The sequence below is a fragment of the Cervus canadensis genome, chromosome 1 (assembly GCF_019320065.1).
Source record: "Cervus canadensis isolate Bull #8, Minnesota chromosome 1, ASM1932006v1, whole genome shotgun sequence".
Classification (NCBI taxonomy): domain Eukaryota; kingdom Metazoa; phylum Chordata; class Mammalia; order Artiodactyla; family Cervidae; genus Cervus; species Cervus canadensis.
Genome location: NC_057386.1, coordinates 126,105,906 through 126,124,614, shown reverse-complemented (window position 1 = coordinate 126,124,614; position 18,709 = coordinate 126,105,906). Strand labels below are relative to the sequence as shown.

General features: G+C 45.9%; 1 protein-coding gene, 1 long non-coding RNA gene and 2 other non-coding genes across 10 annotated transcripts in view; 3 read left to right on the top strand and 1 right to left on the bottom strand.

Annotated features, from left to right (window-relative positions):
* Window positions 1-504: 504 nt before the first annotated feature.
* On the bottom strand, window positions 505-16,227 carry LOC122424452. 2 transcript variants are annotated; one of them, XR_006264433.1, is made up of 3 exons: window positions 15,737-16,227; window positions 14,486-14,642; window positions 505-1,574 (listed from the first exon to the last, which is right to left on the bottom strand). It is a non-coding gene; the product is annotated as an uncharacterized LOC122424452 (long non-coding RNA). The 2 variants fall into 2 exon arrangements; XR_006264432.1 differs by lacking the exon at window positions 15,737-16,227 and having other exon boundaries at window positions 14,486-15,327.
* Window positions 5,525-5,596, top strand: TRNAG-CCC. Its single transcript has one exon. It is a non-coding gene; the product is annotated as a tRNA-Gly (tRNA).
* On the top strand, window positions 11,166-11,238 carry TRNAR-CCU. The gene has a single exon. It is a non-coding gene; the product is annotated as a tRNA-Arg (tRNA).
* Window positions 16,228-16,371: 144 nt separating the features above from the next.
* RILPL1 (Rab interacting lysosomal protein like 1) overlaps window positions 16,372-18,709 on the top strand; it is a 40,537-nt gene continuing 38,199 nt past the window's right edge. For all 6 annotated transcript variants that reach the window (XR_006264420.1, XM_043442169.1, XM_043442161.1 and 3 more), the window contains exon 1: window positions 16,372-17,295. Coding sequence is in view for 5 of the 6 variants with exons in the window: in XM_043442169.1 (XP_043298104.1) it covers window positions 16,987-17,295 (309 nt within the window). In the remaining variant the exon portion in view is untranslated. The remainder of the gene's footprint in view (window positions 17,296-18,709) is intronic.

Sequence of the window (18,709 nt, the reverse complement as noted above, 5' to 3'; positions counted from 1 at the left end):
TCACCCCTAAAAGAAATCCTGACCCATTAGCAGTCATATCCCATTCCCCATTCACCCTGACCATATTTTGTTTAGCCATTCACTTTCATGGACTTTGGGTTGTTTCTGCTTTGGGGTTATTATTAGGAACGTTGCTATGAACATTTCTGTACATATTCTTGATGGATATAGATTTTCCAATTCTCTTGGGTATATACCTGGAGAGGACAAGATAAATTATCTTTTCTGGGAATAAGAACCTTGTTGTGGCAGAAACCAGGAAACTAGGTTAGACACTGATGAGGCATTTGCATCAGTTGCATAGTCAGTTCTCAGATGCTGACAGGTTTTAAAGGGAATAACAAAGGCTGCTTCCCCAGAAAGGCTAGATCAGCTTTCTGCTGTTTGGGTATTAACATTCCCCTTCACTTCTGGTCCCACAGAAGTTCTCTTTTAAAAAGTAGAGAAGAAAAAAATAAAATAAAAAGTAGAGAAGAAGTAAAGGAGAGTAGAGAATTTTCTTTCATTTTTCTTTTCTTTTTTTCATTTTCAGTTTTTAAATGTTACTTTATGAAGAACAATATTGATATAAAAATGAAAATTCAAGACAAGTTTAACCATAATGTCATCACCTAATCAAATAAGCCGTCCTGGGACGTGCTAGGACCTTCATCTCATACCCATCCTGGCCTTCTCTGCTCACCTCTGTATCACAAGGAAATCTGTTTCCCAGGCTCCCTTTCACTCTGCTTCCTAGCCAGTCACAGGCACTGGCAAAAGATTGGAGGGCCGAGGAAGGAAGAAGCCAGAGCATTTGTCTCCCTTTCTGCTTTGGGAAGCATCTCTGCCAGTGACTGCATGTTCGAGGCTCCAGATCCTCTGAAAGTCCAGTTTCTACTGGATGGTCCTGGCTCCTGGGCTCTGATAGTCCTACTTCCTCCCTTCCTTTCTGTAGTCCTAAGTGGATTAATATCTTTCTGCTGTTGATAACCTATGCTTTTGTCTCACAATCTTGTTTGGCTCCTCAGCTCTATCATTGCCTGTTGTGATGGTTTCAAAATATATTCAGGAGTTCTGTGATCTTCCTATCTTTAAAAGGTGCAATCTAGGGAATTCCCTGGTGGTCCAGTGGTTGGGGCTCCATGCTTCCACTGCAGGGGTCATGGGTTTGATTCCCATATGCTACAGCAGCCAAAAAAAAAAAAAGAAAAATTTGGAGCCTAATTGCCCTCCCCTGGAATGAGAGGCAGAACTTAGTGACTGACCTCTAAGAGAATGTGGCAGAGATGACTGTCTATGACTTCTGAAGCTAGGTCATAAAAGGAATTGTTGCTTCAGGGTTCTCTTGACACTCCTCTGAGGGAAGCCAGCTACCATGCCACAGGACACTCAAGCAGCTCTGGGAGACAGTCCCACAGGGAGAGAAACTCAGGCCTCTTGTTGACAGCCACGTGAGGGCACCATCTCGGAAGTGGCTCCTCCAGCCCCAGTCAAGGCTTCAGATAATGATGCAGCCCCTGCTGATATCTTGAATGCAGTCTCCTGAGAGATTCCGTATCAGGACTGCTCAGCCAAACTGCTCCAGAATTCCAGATCTGCAAAAAGTATGAAAGATAATGATTATTGTTGTTTTAAGCCACTTAGTTTTGGGACAACCTGTTACACATCAGTGGATAACTTAGGCACCTGAGTTTCCAGAAGGGAAGTATTACTTTTACCACAAGCAAATAATAGGGAAAGTCCAATCTACCCAAAAGTTCACTGATGGATAAATGAATAAAGAAAACGTGATCTATCCCTATGAGAGACTATTATTCAGCCATTAAAAGGAATAGAGTACTGATTCAAGCTACAACAAAGTGGACCTTGAAGACATTAAACTAAGTCAAAGAAGTCAGTCACAAAAGGGTTATGCATTGTATGGTTCTACGTAAATAAAATGTCCAAAACAGGCAAGTCCATAAAGACAGAGTAATTAGTGGTTTCCTCAGGCTGTAGTAGGAGTAAGGAGGAAATGGGGAGTGACTGCTAATGGGGCTTGGTTTTTTTTCTTTTCTTTTTTTTTTTGAGTATAGTTGATTTACCTTGTGTAGTTTCTTCTGTACAGCAAAGTGAACCAGTTACACATATATCTGCTCTTTTTTAGATTCTTTTCTCATGTAAGTCATTACAGAGGACTGAGGAGAGTTCCTTGTGCTTTCCAGTAGGTCCTTATTAGTTGCCTATATTTTTTTGGAAGCAGCCCACAGCATGTGGGATCTTAGTTCCCCATCCAGAGATTGAACCTGTGCCCCCAGAATTGGAAGCATGGAGTCTTAACCATTGGACTGCCAGGCAAATCCCCCTAGTTATCTCTTTTATATATAGTAGTGTGTATATGACCGGTCAATCCCAAAGGAAATCAACCCTGAATATTCACTAGAAGGACAGATGCTGAAGCTGAAGCTCCAATACTTTGGCCACCCATTCGAAGAGCCAACTCATTGGAAAAGACCCTGATGCTAGGAAAGATTGAAGGCAAACGGAGAAGAGGGCAGCAGAGGGTGAGATGGTTAGATGGCATCATTGACTCAATGGACATGAATCTGAGCAAACTCGGGGAGATAATGGAGGACAGAGGAGCCTGGCGTGCTGCAGTCCATGGGGTCACACAGAGTCAGACAGGACTTAGTGACTAAACAACGAGCATGTATGTGTCAATCCCAATCTCTGTTTATCCCTCACCCACTCCGTTCTTGCCTGGCAGGGGCTTCTATTTGGAGCAATGAAAATATTCTGGGAATTCCCTGGCAGTCCAGTGATGAGGACTCAGCGCTTTCTCTGCCTGAGCCCAGATTGGATTTCTGGTTGGAGAACTTAAGATACTGTAAGCCATGATGTACAGCCAAAAAAAAAAAAAAAGGCTTGGGACTAGATAGTAGTGATGGGTGCAGATATCTGTGAACATACTGAACGGTACCTTTTAAATGTGTCACTGAACGGTACCTTTTAAATGTGTGGACTTTATGGCATATGAACTATATCTCAATAAGCTATTTAAAACAAACAAGGGGGACATCCCTGGTGGGCCAGGGCTAATAGTCTGTACTCCTAATGCAGGGGGCCCAGACTCGATCCCTAGTCAGGGAACTAGATCCTACACACCACAACTACGGCTTCACATACTGCAGTGAAGATTGAAGATCTTGGATACCATGAGTAAGATCCAGTGCAGCCAAATAAATAAAAATAAATATTAAAAATATGTTTAAAACAAGGAAGAATTTTCAGCTATCCAAGGTGTGGTCCAGAAACTGCCAGGTTCAGGTACAAAGGACAGTCAGGAGAGGTGGTGCCTTTGAGGTTAGGTCAGGTTCCACAGTTGGTCAGGGTCGAGTTTTGTTTTTCCCTAGATCCTACTTCTGGGGCTTCCCAGGTGGCGCTAGTGGTAAAGAATCTGCCTGCCAATGCAGGAGATGCAAGAGAGGTGGGTTCAATCCCTGGGTCAGGAAGATCCCCTGGAGAAGGAAATGGCAACCCACTCTAGTATTCTTGCCTGGAAAATCCCATGGACTGAGGAGCCTGGCGGGCTGCAGTCCTGGGGTTGCAAAGAGCTGGATACGACAGAGCAACTGAGTGACTGAGCACAGCTAACTACTTCCATCTTGAAGACCAAACAGCCTTCACGGCTTTGACAAAGAGGAAGCAATGCCGGACATTCACCTGCTGACCTGGCATCAGCTGGCCTTGCTGCTCTCCCACGGAGATAACAATTTCACAGAACAGCACCATCAGCCGAGGCCACTCTGGGACGATGATGGAACAAGACAAAACATGAATGTGGTCCAAGCCACAGAATGCCAGATCCAGTCCTCTCCTGGCGAATATGAGTGACAGCTGCTTCTGCACCAATTATAGCCTCAGCTTCTCACCAGTCTGTCCCCCGTATAGATGAGATTTATGAACAGCCTTGATCCTAGAATCGTCCCTGCTTCCTGCTAGCACCCACTCTAGAGCAAATTCCCAGATCCTTAAACTCTCCCCAGAACCACCCAACCAAAGCCCCAGTTCACAACCACCACCACCCCTGCTGGGCCCCAGCCCCCAGAACACCAACACAGCCTGAGGCTGTCTGGCTGCAGTGGGTGAGCTGCGGCCTTACTGCCTCATTTATATGCAGGAACGGAGGTGCTGGGCAGACAAGGATGTAACATATTTTGGCCACTCACTTCCCATAAAAATGAAAGAACCAAAAATCAACTTACGCAGCAAGGTTGTTTAAAATAGCCTAAAGCAGGAAATGGCATGAATGTCTATCAAGGGAAGAAATAATCCGGTAAATTACAGTACATTCATAAAACAGAAAACTATACAATCATTTGAAAGAATGAGGCAGGGATTATCTATTAAAAAAGAACAAGATATATGTATATATGCTGGAGCTGGAAAAATGATTACAGGGTAACATGAAGTGAAAAAAGCAAATTGTGTATTAATATGTTTGTCACGCTTCCATAAAAAATAAATGTGTGTTATATATATATATATATATATATATGCATGTTCTCAGGAGAAAAATCAGAAAGAGCATGAGTCAAACTGTCGACAGTAGTTACCTGGGAGTGGAAATGGGACAGGAAGAATCCTACTAAATACATAATTTTGTAAGTGGTGGGATTGTGGGTGTGGAAAAGCCAGGTCAGTGCATCCCACCAGTACCCTCCCTACCCCCCCCCCCACCCCAGATACTTGGTTTTGCGGCGTGAACAGCATCAGCGGCAGAGTCCTGTGCGGCACCAGGGTCACCTCAGTGCCCATTGGATGAAGCAACCAGCTGAGCATTCTTGCAAAGCTGGACCAACTTCGGCAATATTCCACCTTAAACTTGGTCTCCCTCCTTTTCAGCCTCATTTTCCTTCTTCCTTGACTCTTGCTTCCCTGGTATTATATTATACCCTCCAACAAAGCACTAACTCATATTCTTTTTAAGGAGCCCATACAAAGGCAATGGGTGATTTTTTTTTTCTTCATATTAAATAGCTTTCTTTCAACATTTTCTTTAAGAGCCCAACCACTTGGGACTTCCTTGGCCATCCAGTGGTTGAGACTTTGTCTTTCAATGCAGGGGGTGTGGGTCTGATCCCTAGTGGGGGAGCTAAGAACCCACATGCCAAAAAACCAAGAACAAAAACATAAAAACAGAAGCAATGTTGTAACAAACATAATAAAGACTTAAAAGATGGTTCACATCCAAAAAATCTTAAAAAAAAAAAAAAGTGGATGAGGACTCTCAAAGCAGAGAAGTGCTACCAAAGGAATGTAACTGTAATGGAAAATCTACACAGAGCCAGTATTTACAAGTAACCTCTCTTCAGGTGAAACAGATATTGAAATTCAGAGAGCATGTCCAGTGAACTTCAAACAATCATGTTGCTAAGTTTTGATCTTCCTGTTTTCCAAGGTGGGTTAGGGGATGCTATTATCTTTCATATAATGTTTTTGACTTAGTGAGGGTGACTATTAAGTAGAATAGGCTGAGTCTCCTGTGACATTTCTGGAGGGGACCTCCCTGATGGTCTAGTGGCTAAGATTCTGCTCTCCCAATGCAGGGGCCCAGGTTCAATCCCTGGTCAGGGAACTAGATCCCACATGATGCAATTAAAAACAAAAAAAAATTCTGCATGCCAACAGGAATATCAAAGATCCCACGTGCTGCAACTAAAACCCAGTGCAGCCAAATAAGTAAATAAATATTTTTTAAATATTAATAAAAAAAGACACAATGATGACATCAGAACTCTTCTCAAGTCTATCAAGTTAAAGAAGGATGAGGAGGAAAAGGAGAAGGAAGAAGAGGAGGACAGGGTGAGAAAGAGGAATGAGAATCCAGATTAGCATCTTTGGGAAGTCAAGGCTGTCATGGGTAGAAGAGTGGATCTGAGGCTATTTCAGGGTGTCAGCCCTTGGAACTGAGCCCAGGAGACAGGGCAAGTAAAGCAGAAGACTACTCAGACTCCTGAAGAAAAGTCTTTTGTAAAATGGTCTGTTTTAGTCAGTGCGAGCTGCTATAACAAAAAGACCCATGGACACTCAGAGATCAGCTAATGCTATGGTGACGGTCATATGGCAACACATAAAGGTATCAGATCAACACATTGTATACCTTAATCTTACTTTAAGTTCTGCTTTATTGATTACGCCAAAGTCTTTGACTGTGTAGGTCACAACAAACTGTGGAAAATTCTTCAAGAGATGGGAATACCAAACCACTTGACCTGCCTCCTGAGAAATCTGTATGTAGGTCAAGAAGCAACAGTTAAAACTGGACATGGAATAACAGACTGGTTCCAAATTGGGAGAGGAGTATGTCAAGGCTGTATATTGCTTATTTAACTTATATGCAGAGTACATCATGCAAAATGCCAGACTGGGTGAAGCACAAGCTGGAATCAAGATTGCTGGCCAAAATATCAATAACCTCAGATAACACAGATGATACCACCCTTATGGCAGAAAGTGAAGAGGAATTAAAGAGCCTCTTGATGAAAGTGAAACAGGAGAGTGAGAAAGTTGGCTTAAAACTCAACATTCAGAAAATGAAGATCATGGCATCCGGTCCCATCATTTCATGGCAAACAGATGGGGAAAAAAATGCAGACAGACTTTATTTTCTTGGGCTCTAAAATCACTGCAGATGGTGACTGCAGCCATGAAATTAAAAGATGCTTGCTCCTTGGAAGAAAAGCTATGACCCACCTAGACAGCATATTAAAAAGCAGAGACATTACTTTGCCAACAAAGGTCTGTCTAGTCAAAGCTATGGTTTTTTCAGTAGTCATGTATGGATGTGAGAGTTGGACTACAAAGAAAGCTGAGCGCTTTTCAACTGTGGTGTTAGAGAAGCCTCTTGAGTCCTTTGGACTGCAAGGAGATCAAACCAGTCAATTCCAAAGGAAATCAGTCCTGAATATTCATTGGAAGAACTGATGCTGAAGCTGAAACTCCAATATTGGCCACCTGATGCAAAGAACTGACTCCTTGGAAAAGACCCTGATGCTGGGAAAGATTGAGGGCAGGAGGAGAAGGGGACGACAGAGGATAAGATAGTTGGATGGCATCAGTGACTCAATGGACATGAGTTTGAGCTTTGAGCAAGCTCCGGGAGTTGGTGATGGACAGGGAAGCCTGGAATGCTGCAGTCCATGGGGTCGCAAAGAGTCAGGCACGACTGAGCAACTGAACTGATACCTTAAACTTACACAATGTTGTATGTTAAAGTGTTAGTCGCTCTTTCTGGTTCATAGACCTCTGTCTGTTCACATGGTGGAAGAGAGGAGGAATTTCTGGCATTTTTAAAATTTTTATTCATTTATTTTTAAACTTTAGCCAAGGTTAGCAACATGCGGAATCTTAATTTCTTGATCAGGGGTCAAATTCACAACCCCTGAAGTGGAAGGGTGGTATCTCAACCACTGGACCACTAGGGAAGCCCCCTGGCATTTCTTTCTTTTATAAGAGCACGAGTCCAATGCACAAGGGCTCCATCCTCATGACCTCATCACCTCCCAGAGGCCCCTCCCTCGAACATCATCACATTGTGGGGATAGGTTTCCAACGTATGGATTTGAGGGGCACAGACTTTCATTCTTTCAGATAGTCTATGGCAACAGCACAGGGAGCTATTCTCCAGTGCCCCAAAGTTCCCTCTCAAGACCTAGTGTGGTTTCTCAGGGGCTGGTGGCCTGATTTTCCAGGAAGCAACAACTTCTCCTTCCACATAATCACTGCTTCTCTCTGCCACGTGCCCAGGCAACTGGCTCAGGGACCCTCTGGCTTAGTTCTTCCTCCTGCAGCTAACTATGGGAGCTCCCAGAACCCACTCACCCCTCTCTCCACTCCAGATCTTCAATTCTTGTTGGTGGCATCAAGTCCCTCTTCTTTTACCCATGGCTGAAGCAAAACTCATCCCAGGAAAGCTAATATTTTGTCATTCACTCAAGCCCACAGTCTGTATTAATTTTTTTTTAATTTTTAATGAAAATGTTCTAATATTATAGGAGAGAAAATAGTATGATGGAGTTCCATACACCCATCACCCAGCTTCAACAATTATTAACAAAAAGGCAAGTGTTCATCTTCTCCACATTCCCAACCATCCCACTCTCCCAATGGGTTATTTTAAAGTAAAAAAAATCACAGACATTACATCATTTTATTCATGAATATATTAGCAAGCCCATAGTCTTTACTTTTTTTTTTTTTTAACCTTTTGGTCACATGGCATGAGAAATCTTAGTTCCCCGACCAGGGATAGAACCCACGTCCCCTGCATTGGAAGCACAAAGTCTTAACCACTGGACCACTGGGGAAGTCCCAGCCCATAATCTTTGAATAGCTGTTCCATGTTATTGGGAGGGAAGGTTGAGTACTGTGTGTAGAGTGTATGGAGAAAGAGACCCTCTAGTGGTCTGACCTTTAATCACCTTTCCATTATTTCCCAACAATTCAGCTCTGACTCAAATTTGCATGCCCTCCTCAACAAGTCATATGTTTCCCACTCAGCACCTGAACTCGCTTTCTAACTCTGGGCTGTCCATCCCTATGTGACTTTTGATGAAAGCAGAGTTTTATTCCTTCTATGGAAGTTTAAAAAGTTAAACTTAAGGAAAAAAAAAAAAAGGACAAAAAAAAGTTAAACTTTATTTCCCTTGATCATGGGCTATGACCCAAGCTCAGCCACTTGGATGCTCTCACCAAGGATATGAGTTTGGACTAGATGAACCATGTACATAGAAGGACTAAAGGAACAGAAGGGTGGCTGGTGTTCAGACAGTGAGTTGCTTACTTATGAGATGAAGATGGACTATAAAAGTTATGGCAGCCTTGGGAAGGACTTTGGGCTTATTATAACTTGGCATTGATACCTGGTGTGATACAATGTATGTATTTATCAAGATTATTGAATGCCGACTTCCCCTGTAGTCCAGTGGTTAAGACTCCATGCTTCCACTGCAGGGGGCACAGGTTTGATCCCTGGTCAGGAACATTTCACATGCCATGTAGTGCAGGTAAAAAAAAAAAAAAAAAAAGATTACTGACTGTTGAGTAGAAGATTAGAAGGAAGAAGGGATGAAGCAGAAAACTCAGAAGCCTACTGTAGCCTTCCAGGAGGTGAAATAATATTAAGTGGGGCTAGGGTGGTAGGTGATTGCAGCCATGAAGTTAAAAGACACTTACTCCTTGGAAGGAAAGTTATAACCAATCTAGATAGCATATTCAAAAGCAGAGACATTACTTTGCCAACAAAGGTCCGTCTGGTCAAGCCTATGGTTTTTCCAGTGGTCATGTACTGATGTGAGAGTTGGACTGTGAAGAAAGCTGAGCGCCAAAAAAATTGATGCTTTTGAACTGTGGTGTTGGAGAAGATTCTTGAGAGTCCCTTGGGCTGCAAGGAGATCCAACCAGTCCATCCTAAAGCATATCAGTCCTGGGTGTTCATTGGAAGGACTGATGCTGAAGCTGAAACTCCAATACTTTGGCCACCTCATGCGGAGAGTTGACTCATTGGAAAAGACCCTGATACTGGGAGGGATTGGGGGCAGGAGGAGAAGGGGATGACAGAGGATGAGATGGCTGGATGGCATCATCGACTCAATGGACATGAGTTTGAGTAAACTCAGGGAGTTTGTGATGGACAGGGAGGCCTGGCGTGCTGCGATTCATGGGGTCGCAAAGAATCAGACACGACTGAGCGACTGAACTGAATGAACTGAAGGGTGGCAGGAGAGAGATGAGGAAGTAGAAGAATTTCTGAGATGTGTTGCAGGTGCAATTGATGGGACTTGGTTGCCCTAATTTCTAATTCCTCTAGTAGCTTCAAACACCACAGTAAGAGAACAGTGTTGATTCCATGGTGTCACTGTTCTGAAGGAAATGATTCAGTGGTAACAGTAACAGCAAATGTAATAGTAACAACAACAACAATATAAAGAGCAGTAGCTAACATTAATGTAGCCCTTACCACATGCCAGCCTCTGATCTAGACGTTTCACATGTTTTAACTTTTTTTTTTGTTGCCATGTGGGGTCTTAGTTCCCCAACCAGGGATCAAATTTGTGCCCATGACCACTCTCTAATCTTACATTTTCATTAACTGCTCCATAAAATCCTGTACCTATTAACAGTCACCCTCCATTCTCCTCTGCCTGAAGCCCACAGTCACCACTAACCTGCTTTCTGGGACTATAGATTTGTAAATTCTGAACATTTCATATAAAGGAATCATATACTATGTGACCTCAGGTCTGACTTCTTTCACTTAGCATCATGTTTTTAAAAAATATGTATTTCTATTTGTTTATTGATTTGGCTGTGCTGGGTCTGAGTTGTGGCATGTGGGATCTTTGATTTTCATTGTGGCACTTAGGATCTAGTTCCCCAACCAGGGGTCAAACCGAGACCCCCTGCACTGGGAGAGCTGAGTCTTAGCCATTGGACCATGAGGGAAGGCTCAGCATTGCGTTTTTAAGGTTTTTCTGTGTTGTGGCCAGTGTTGGTGCTTCATTTCTTTTTACAGCGGAGTCATGTTTCATTGCATGGATGGACCACATTTTGTTTAGTCAACAGTGGACTTCTGCGCTGTTTCCACCTTCTGTGTTGTTTTGCCTGTGGTTAAATGGTACTTCTCTTCAGATCACTTCACAGGAACAGAACTCCTCATTTCTCTGAGATAAACCAGGCTCCAGAAGCAGGTAGGTAGGAAAAGGGAAAAGGCCCTTATCCAACCAGGAAGTTCACAACTATTGAGTGAGTACCTTTCGTGTGCCAGGTGGGGCAACCCTGTGACCACCAACCTGCTTTCTGTACATTTGCCTATTCCGGACATTCTGAATAAATGGAACCATATGATACGGAGGGAATAAGAGAAGACCACAGGCTATGTGTGTGATGCCCAGGGAACAAATGTGCTCTGTTTGAGTGTGAGTCAGCAGGCTGAGCCTAGACTGGATGGAGCAAGTTGGGGATCGGGGGGAGGGAGGTTGAAGAGAGGACCAGAAATTGAATCTGGGTCCAAGTTCATATTTGATGCAGTAGGTTTGTTTGTTATATGACCTTTGGTGAGGCATTGAATCATTCTTTGTCTCAGTTTTTAATCTGTAAAACAGGAATAATCAATTTTTGCGGGGATTAAATGAGTTAAAGGGACTTCCCTGATGGTCCAGTGGTTAAGACTCTGCACTCCTAATACAGGGGGTCTGGGTTCAAACCCTGGTCAGGGAACTAGATCCTAAATGCCACAACAAAGATCAAAGATCCTGCATGTCATAACCAAAACCAAGCACAGCCAAATAAACAAATAGAAATATTTTTGAAAAACATGATGCTAAGTGAAAGAAGTCAGACCTGAGGTCACATAGTATATGATTCCTTTATATGAAATGTTCAGAATAGACAAATCTATAGATCCAGAAAGCAGGATTAGTGGTGACCAGGGGCTTCGGGCAGAGGGGAATGGAGGTTGACTATTAATAGGTACAGGATTCTATGGGGCAGTTAATGAAAATGTGAGATTAGAGAGTGGTCATGGGCACAAATTCAATCCCTGGTTGGGGAACTAAGACCCCCACATGGCAAAAAAAAAAGCCAAAACATTAATGAATTAAATTTAATGTTTAATTAATGAATTAAAGTTAATGAAATGTGAGATTAGAGGGTGGTCATAGGTCTTCCCGGGTGGCACTAGTGATAAAGAACCCGCCTGCCAATGCAGGAGATGTAAGAGACACTGGTTCGATCCCTGAGTCGCGAAGAACCCCTGGAGGAGGGCATGGCAACCCACTCCAGTATTCTTGCCTGGAGAATCCCATGGACAGAGGAGCCTGCTGGGCTACAGTCCATGGGGTCACAAACAGTCAGACACGACTGAAGTGACTTAGCACACACGCACAATGGTTGCACAAGCTTGTGAGTATACTAAAAACTACTGAATTGCATGCATTAACAGGGTCAGTATCACTGCAGGTGACTTACATCTAAACAAAAAAGAACCTTTCCTAACAAAAGGAAATGCTAGAACATATCACCACCAAACTGAATTCAAATCAGATCAACCTCTCGAACCAATACCAGTCTGAAGAAAAGACAGGGAACAAACATATTAAAGGACTTTACAAAGACAAGACAGGGAACAAACATATTAAAGGACTTTACAGGGGTAAAATTATCAAAATCTAGACTGAGAATCTCTAGAAGGCAAACAATCCTGTTTCATCAACAAACTGATTTCAAGGGAAGGAGAAAAAGAAGAGATAGAGGAGGATTTAAAGAGACTAAGGGACATATCAATCAATTGCAATATTTGGATATTATTTGTATCTTGAGTTAAACAAACTTAAAAAATAAACTCATGAAACAACATTTTGAACACTGGATGTTTAATATGAAGAAATTAATTTTTTCAAGTGTGATCATGATACTGTAGATTTATAATTTCATTATGTTTTAGAAATACATATTAAAATATTTGTAGATGAGGCAATATGGTGTCTGGAACTCTTTTTTGAAATTGAATTGTGTTAACACATCTAGTTCCTGTGACACACTAATTTGTTAATTCCCCTCCTCTTTCTCAACCCTCTCTTGTTCTATCTGAAATTAGTTTATTTTTGGTTTTACTTGTTTACCATCTGTTTCCCACAAGAGCAGTAATCCTGTCTCTCAGATATTGTCATAGCCCACAGGTTTAGCAGTGAATGTGGCAATTTATTAAGAGCTAAATATTTATTGAATGAATGAATGTCAACATTGGTCTTACTGACTGCTCTAGTCCTGAGTTTCAGCTCCAGGTCCCCGCCTGTCAACCAGACATCTACATCCAACCCAGACATCTCCTCCAGAATTCTCTTTTTTTTTTTGGCCATGCCACGTGGCTTTCAGGATCTTAGTTCCCCGACTAGGGATCAAACCTGGATCCCCTGCAGCAGAAGCATGGGGTCCTAATTTTGGACAGCAGGGAATTCCTGCCTCCAGGTTTGTTTCATCTTCATCATCTTCATCTAGTTTTTCTATAGAACTTTGTGTGGCTGGCACATATGCTGATTTGTTCAATAATCACAATTACCCTTTGTGACTCCATTTTACAGAGTGGGAAGCTAAGGCCCCAAGGAGTCACGTGACTTGCCCAAGGCCACACACCTTGTCAGTGACTGCATCAAGGTTAGAATGTAGAACAGTTTGGAAGCTTAACCATCAGAGAGCTTAACTGCCTCTCCCTACTTTTCTTAAGATTGTAAACATTCTCTGAAGAACTCAGGCTCATCATCTGGGGGGGGGGGGGTCACCTTGGACTCCTGCATCCCCTTTCCCTTCCTAAAGTCATTTCCATCTCCTCCACTCTCCCATCCCTTTCCTGTCCCAGTCCTAAGGCTCAAGCTGCTGGCTGACACTGTGGCTCCTCTGGCCTTGTCCCCTCCCAGCAGATTCTCAGTACATCTTTGCTGCCTGCTTTGAGGAAGACAAAGTTGCCCCAATCTGAGCATCCATTACTTATCCCTTAGTTCACCGTGGGGGCACACCAGGTTCAGCCCTATCCCTCCTAGCTGTGGGACCCTAAACAAGTTACCTAACCTCCTGTGGCAAGTTGAATGGTGCTACCCCTCCTGACACCCCTCCTCTCAAAAAACAAGCTATGCTTCTGTCCTAATCTCCAGAATCTGTAAATGTGACCTTATTTTTAAAAGTGTCTGTAGAGATGTGATTAAGGATCTCAAGATGAGATCATTCTGGGTTGTGTGGGTAGGTCCTAAATCTAAGACAAGTGTTCCTTTTTTTTTTTTTCCTGCTCTGAGCAGCATGTGGGTGGGATCTTAGTTCCCCACTAGGGATCAAACCCTTGCCCTCTACAGTAGAAGTGCTAAGTCTTAACCAGTGGACCACCGGGGAAGTCCAGTAAGTGTTCCTGTAAGAGACACAGAGGACAGACCTACAGAGAAGGCCGTGTGAAGACAAAGGCAGAGACTGGAGTGATGCTGCCACGTGCTATGGAAGCCAGCAGCTGGAAGAGGCAAGGATGGATCCTCCTCTAGAGCCATCAGAGATAGAACACCTTGACTTCAAATTTCCAGCTTCCAAAACTGTCAGAGAATGTTTCTATTGTTTGAAGTCAAGTTTGTGGCAATTTGTTACAGTAGCTACAGGAAGTTAATGTCCCTCCCTATTCCTCACTGTCCTTGATTTAGGGTGGAGATAATCATAGATCAGAGCTTCCCAGGTGGCTCAGAGGGTAAAGAATCTGCCAGCTAATGCAGGAGACTTGAGTTCAATCCCTGGGTTGGGAAGATCCCCTGGAGAAGGAAATGGCAACCCACTCCAGTGTTCTTGCCTGGGAAATCCCATGGACAGAGGAGCCTGGCAGCTACAGTCCATGGACTCACAAAAAGTCGGACAAGACTTAGTGACTAAACGACAAACCATAGATCCACTTGATTGGGATGCTGTGCACAGATCTGACCCTGGCTTTAACACTTACCAGCTTGTCTGACCTCAGGCAAGTGATTTGACTTCTCTGTATCTCAGTTTCCTCTGTTGTAGAGTAAAATAACACTTCTTAGGAAGTAGTAAGGCAGCAGTTCTCAAACTTTTCGCTCTCAGGGACTCTTCAGAACTGTTGAAGACCTTAAAGAGATCTTGTTAAACATGTTACATCTACTGATATCTACTGTAACTAGAAATTTAAGCTGTTTTTAAAAAACACTGATTAGTTTAAAACAGACACATGACATGTTAGCATGAATTTTTTCAATAAAAATTAACTATGCTCCAAAACAAACAAACAAGTGCTGAGGACAGTGACATTGTTCCACATTTTTGCAAATCTCTTTAAAATCTAGCTCATTATCAGAGAGCTGGCCCCTAAGATCTGCATGTGCACATTCAGTCAATCATGATATGCTGATTTGTATTACCTATAGGAAGAACATGTAGCCTGTCATTGATGAATAGCTAGCAAAGGGACCTCAAAGAGACCCTTTGGACATTGAGGAACCCTGATGGTCATGAGGCCACACTTTAAGAACTAGTAAGTTAGGAAATATTTATAAAGTACCTGGAATAATGCTTGACACATGGTAAACACTACTTTTAAACTAAATATAAAGCAAATGCTCAATACATTTTAAACTTTAAACATTTTTAGAGTTTCCCTGGTGGCTCAGTGGTAAAGAATTCGTCTGCCAATGCAGGATACACAGGTTCAGTCCCTGATCCGGGAAGGTCCGACATGCTGGGGAGCAATGAAGCCCGTGTACCACAACTACTGAGCCTGTGCTCTGGAGCCACCAGGCTGCAACCACTGAGCCCATGTACCACAACTACTGAAGCCTGTGCACCCTCGAGCCCATGCCCCACAACAAGAGAAGCACTGCAAAGAGAAGCCTGTGCACTGCAACTAGAGAAAAGCCCATGCAGCAACAAGCACCCGGCACAGTCAAAAATAAATACATAAAAATTATATATATATATTTACATAAACATATATTTACATAAACTTTACATAAGCATTTTTAGTTTTAAATAATGTGTGTCAAGTTGGGGTGCACTTTATAGCTACAATGGCGTTCAGGGTTTTTTCTGACTTCAAGGAGCTCTGAAAGGGGAAGTAAGTGTAACCTTGGTCAAAACTCACTGTGCTAAGAGCAGTTTTATGGGAGTACGAGGTGGGATGCGGGGATGCAGAGGAGCGGGTGTGAAGGATGGGGTTGTGGCTTCCGGGAAGGCTCACCTGGGCGAGGAAGGGTGGTCTGATGGACTAGATTTAGCCAGGTCAAAAGGACAGGGGGCTTGTGACAAGAAAGCTGAAATTCAAACCCTGTTCTCACCGCCTCTGTGAACTGGTGTAGGTGTCACAGGAGCCGCTAAAACGGATGTGGCTGGCCAGCAAGCGGGGCAGCTCGGAGACTTAGGCACCAGAGGACCCCTCGATCTTTCTGGCCCGCTCCTGGGCGCCTCTCCCGAAGCTCAGGGCCCGGCGCCGCCAGGTCAGCCCGGTGACCCGGTCGGCGGGGAGGTGAGCCGCGGGGTCCTCGACTCTTTCCCGGGATGGGCCGCATCCCGGAGTCCACCTCCTGAGCCCTCCATTTCTCTCCAACGCAGAGTGCCCCCCTCCCCCCGGCGCTGTGAGTGGTCCCAAGAGATCTGCGACCCGCAGCCCCACCGCCTCCGCACCCCACCACCCCCCAGCTTCTCCTCTGGGATAATCTCGACCCCTCCGCGGCGGGATTGGGGGAGGAGGAGCTAGGACCGCGCCGGAGGCGCGGGTGGCGCCTCCTGACGCGTTGGGGGCGCGGGCTGGAGGCGGGGAAGGAAGGTCCCGCGGGTGGAGCGGCGGGGGCGGGGCGGGGGGCTGCAGAGTCGGAGGGTGGGGGTGCGGTGCCCGCCGGGACCCCAGGGCGCCCTCGGGCGGCGGCAGCCGGGCGCGCCCCTCTCCAGGCCGGGATCGGGGCGGGGCGCGCGGCATCCCCGCGGGGGGAGCTGGTCAGCCAGCGTCGCCGCCGCCAAAGTTTCCCGGAGGAGCCGCGGCCGCCCTTCCTTCTGAGGCCACGGGCGTGGGAGCGAGCCCTCGGGCGAGGACTGCTTGCGAGAGGGCAGCGGAACCCCGTCTCCAGCCAGACCCCGCGCCTCCATTGCGCCCAACTCGGATTCCCAACTTGGGAGGCGCCGCGGGCCTGCGCACGCGCGCGCCTTCCTCGCCGCCGCCGCCTCCTCCTCCTCCCCTCACTGGGGAGCAGGCTCCGGGCCGAGCCGGGCGCCGAGACCCGCACCCTGATCGCTAACCCCCGGCTCCGGCCCGCCGCCTCCGCCCATGCCGACGCCCGTCGCCTGCCAGCTGCGCCCTCGCCCGAGGGCCAGCTAAGCGCGGGCCGGCGGCGGCGGCGGCGAAAGGTGGGCCCGGCCCCGGCGCTGCCCTCGACAGCGGCAAGTTTGGGAGTTGCACTAGTTTGCGGGGTGGGGGAGAGGCTGGGCGGGGGGGCCATGGAGGAGGAGCGGGGGTCGGCGCTGGCGGCCGAGTCGGCGCTGGAGAAGAACGTGGCGGAGCTGACGGTCATGGACGTGTACGACATCGCGTCGCTCGTGGGCCACGAGTTCGAGCGGGTCATCGACCAGCACGGCTGCGAGGCCATCGCGCGCCTCATGCCCAAGGTCGTGCGTGTCCTGGAGATCCTGGAGGTGCTCGTCAGCCGCCACCACGTTGCTCCCGAACTGGACGAGCTGCGCCTCGAGCTGGACCGACTGCGACTGGAAAGGATGGACCGCATCGAGAAGGAGCGCAAGCACCAGAAGGTGGGCGGTAGCCTCAGTCTGCCCATCCGGGCAATGGGGCCGCTGGGACCTAGGGGGCCCTTCAGCACTAGGGTTCTGTAGGTGCACACGTATGTGTATACAAGGAATAGAGGAGAGAAGATCCTACTGGATGAGGGAAGGAGCGAGGCCCCTGGCCCTCTCTTACCCAGCCTGGGCACCTGGCATGTACCACCCGCAGAGATTAAGGGTAGTTGGTTGGAGTCAGGCCTGAGTTCCAACCCCACCTTTACCATTTAATAGCAGTGTGACCTTGAGTAAGTTATTTCGCCTCTCTGTGCTTCATTTCCTCACATATCAAATGGCGATAGGAATAAGACCCGCCTTATAAGAATTAAATGGAATAGTATCTAAAGTGCTTAGATAATATTATTCTTTTCCAGAAATGAAATAAGCGCCCCTACCTTTCATGCTACCCAGAAGGTAGCATGTCACACCCAGAAGGTGTGACACAGGACTCCTTTCTTCATCCTACTCCAGACCTTTTCAGAGCCAAGGGGATGGGACCTCCAGCCGCTGAGTTCATTGACCCTCAGTCTCTGGGCTCTTGATTGCCAATGACCCTCCAGAGTTCCTTCGAGTTTATTAACCTGGGTTGGTTTCCCCACTTTGACTTTACTCTGTGAGGTAGGGATAATTCCCTTCATTTTACAGATGAAGAAACTGAGGATCCGCGTGGAGGGATTTGTCCCAAGTTAGTGCTGAGACTCCCAGCCTCCATGGAGGTAATTCTAGTGTTTCTTCCCCACCCTCTTTGAATCGGAGGAAGATGATTTGGGGCACCTTTAAGGCTAAGCCTCTGCTTACGACCAAGAATCCTGAGCCCATGAATCAGGGACTCCTCACAGTCCACATGAGGTGGCTGGGGAAAAGGAAGTGGGAGACATGTGGTTTCCTGTCCCAACCTCAGCCCAGGGAAGCTCCTGTCAGACCCTTGAGACTGAGAATCAGAGGAAACGCTTCTCCTTGGAGGATCAGGGTGTCTGAGCAGACTCCGACTCACTGTGTGCCCTCAGGAAAATACCCTTGGCCTCTCTGGAACTCCCCAGTCAGCCATCAACCTACTGTGTACTTTGAGGTCTGTGTCTTTTCAAGGAAGAGAGCCTGGGCTGTGTTCGCAGCCTTAACCTTAAGGGCAGATCCCTGGGTGATTCAAAGCACTCATGTTTTGGAGGTTTGATTGTGTTTATCATCAGACACCGTAGGTAGGAAATTCAAGCTCCCAAGCCCTAGATGGTGTTTCCAAGATCTCACAGGGAGCTTGAAAATGTCCCCTGCCCCGTAATTAAAGTCAAGATTCCCAGGAGCAGGGCCTTTGGAGTTAGATAGCCTGGTTTAAAGCGCTGTCACTCATGGGCTGTGTGACCCGGGGCAAATCACCTTGCCTCTCTGTGCC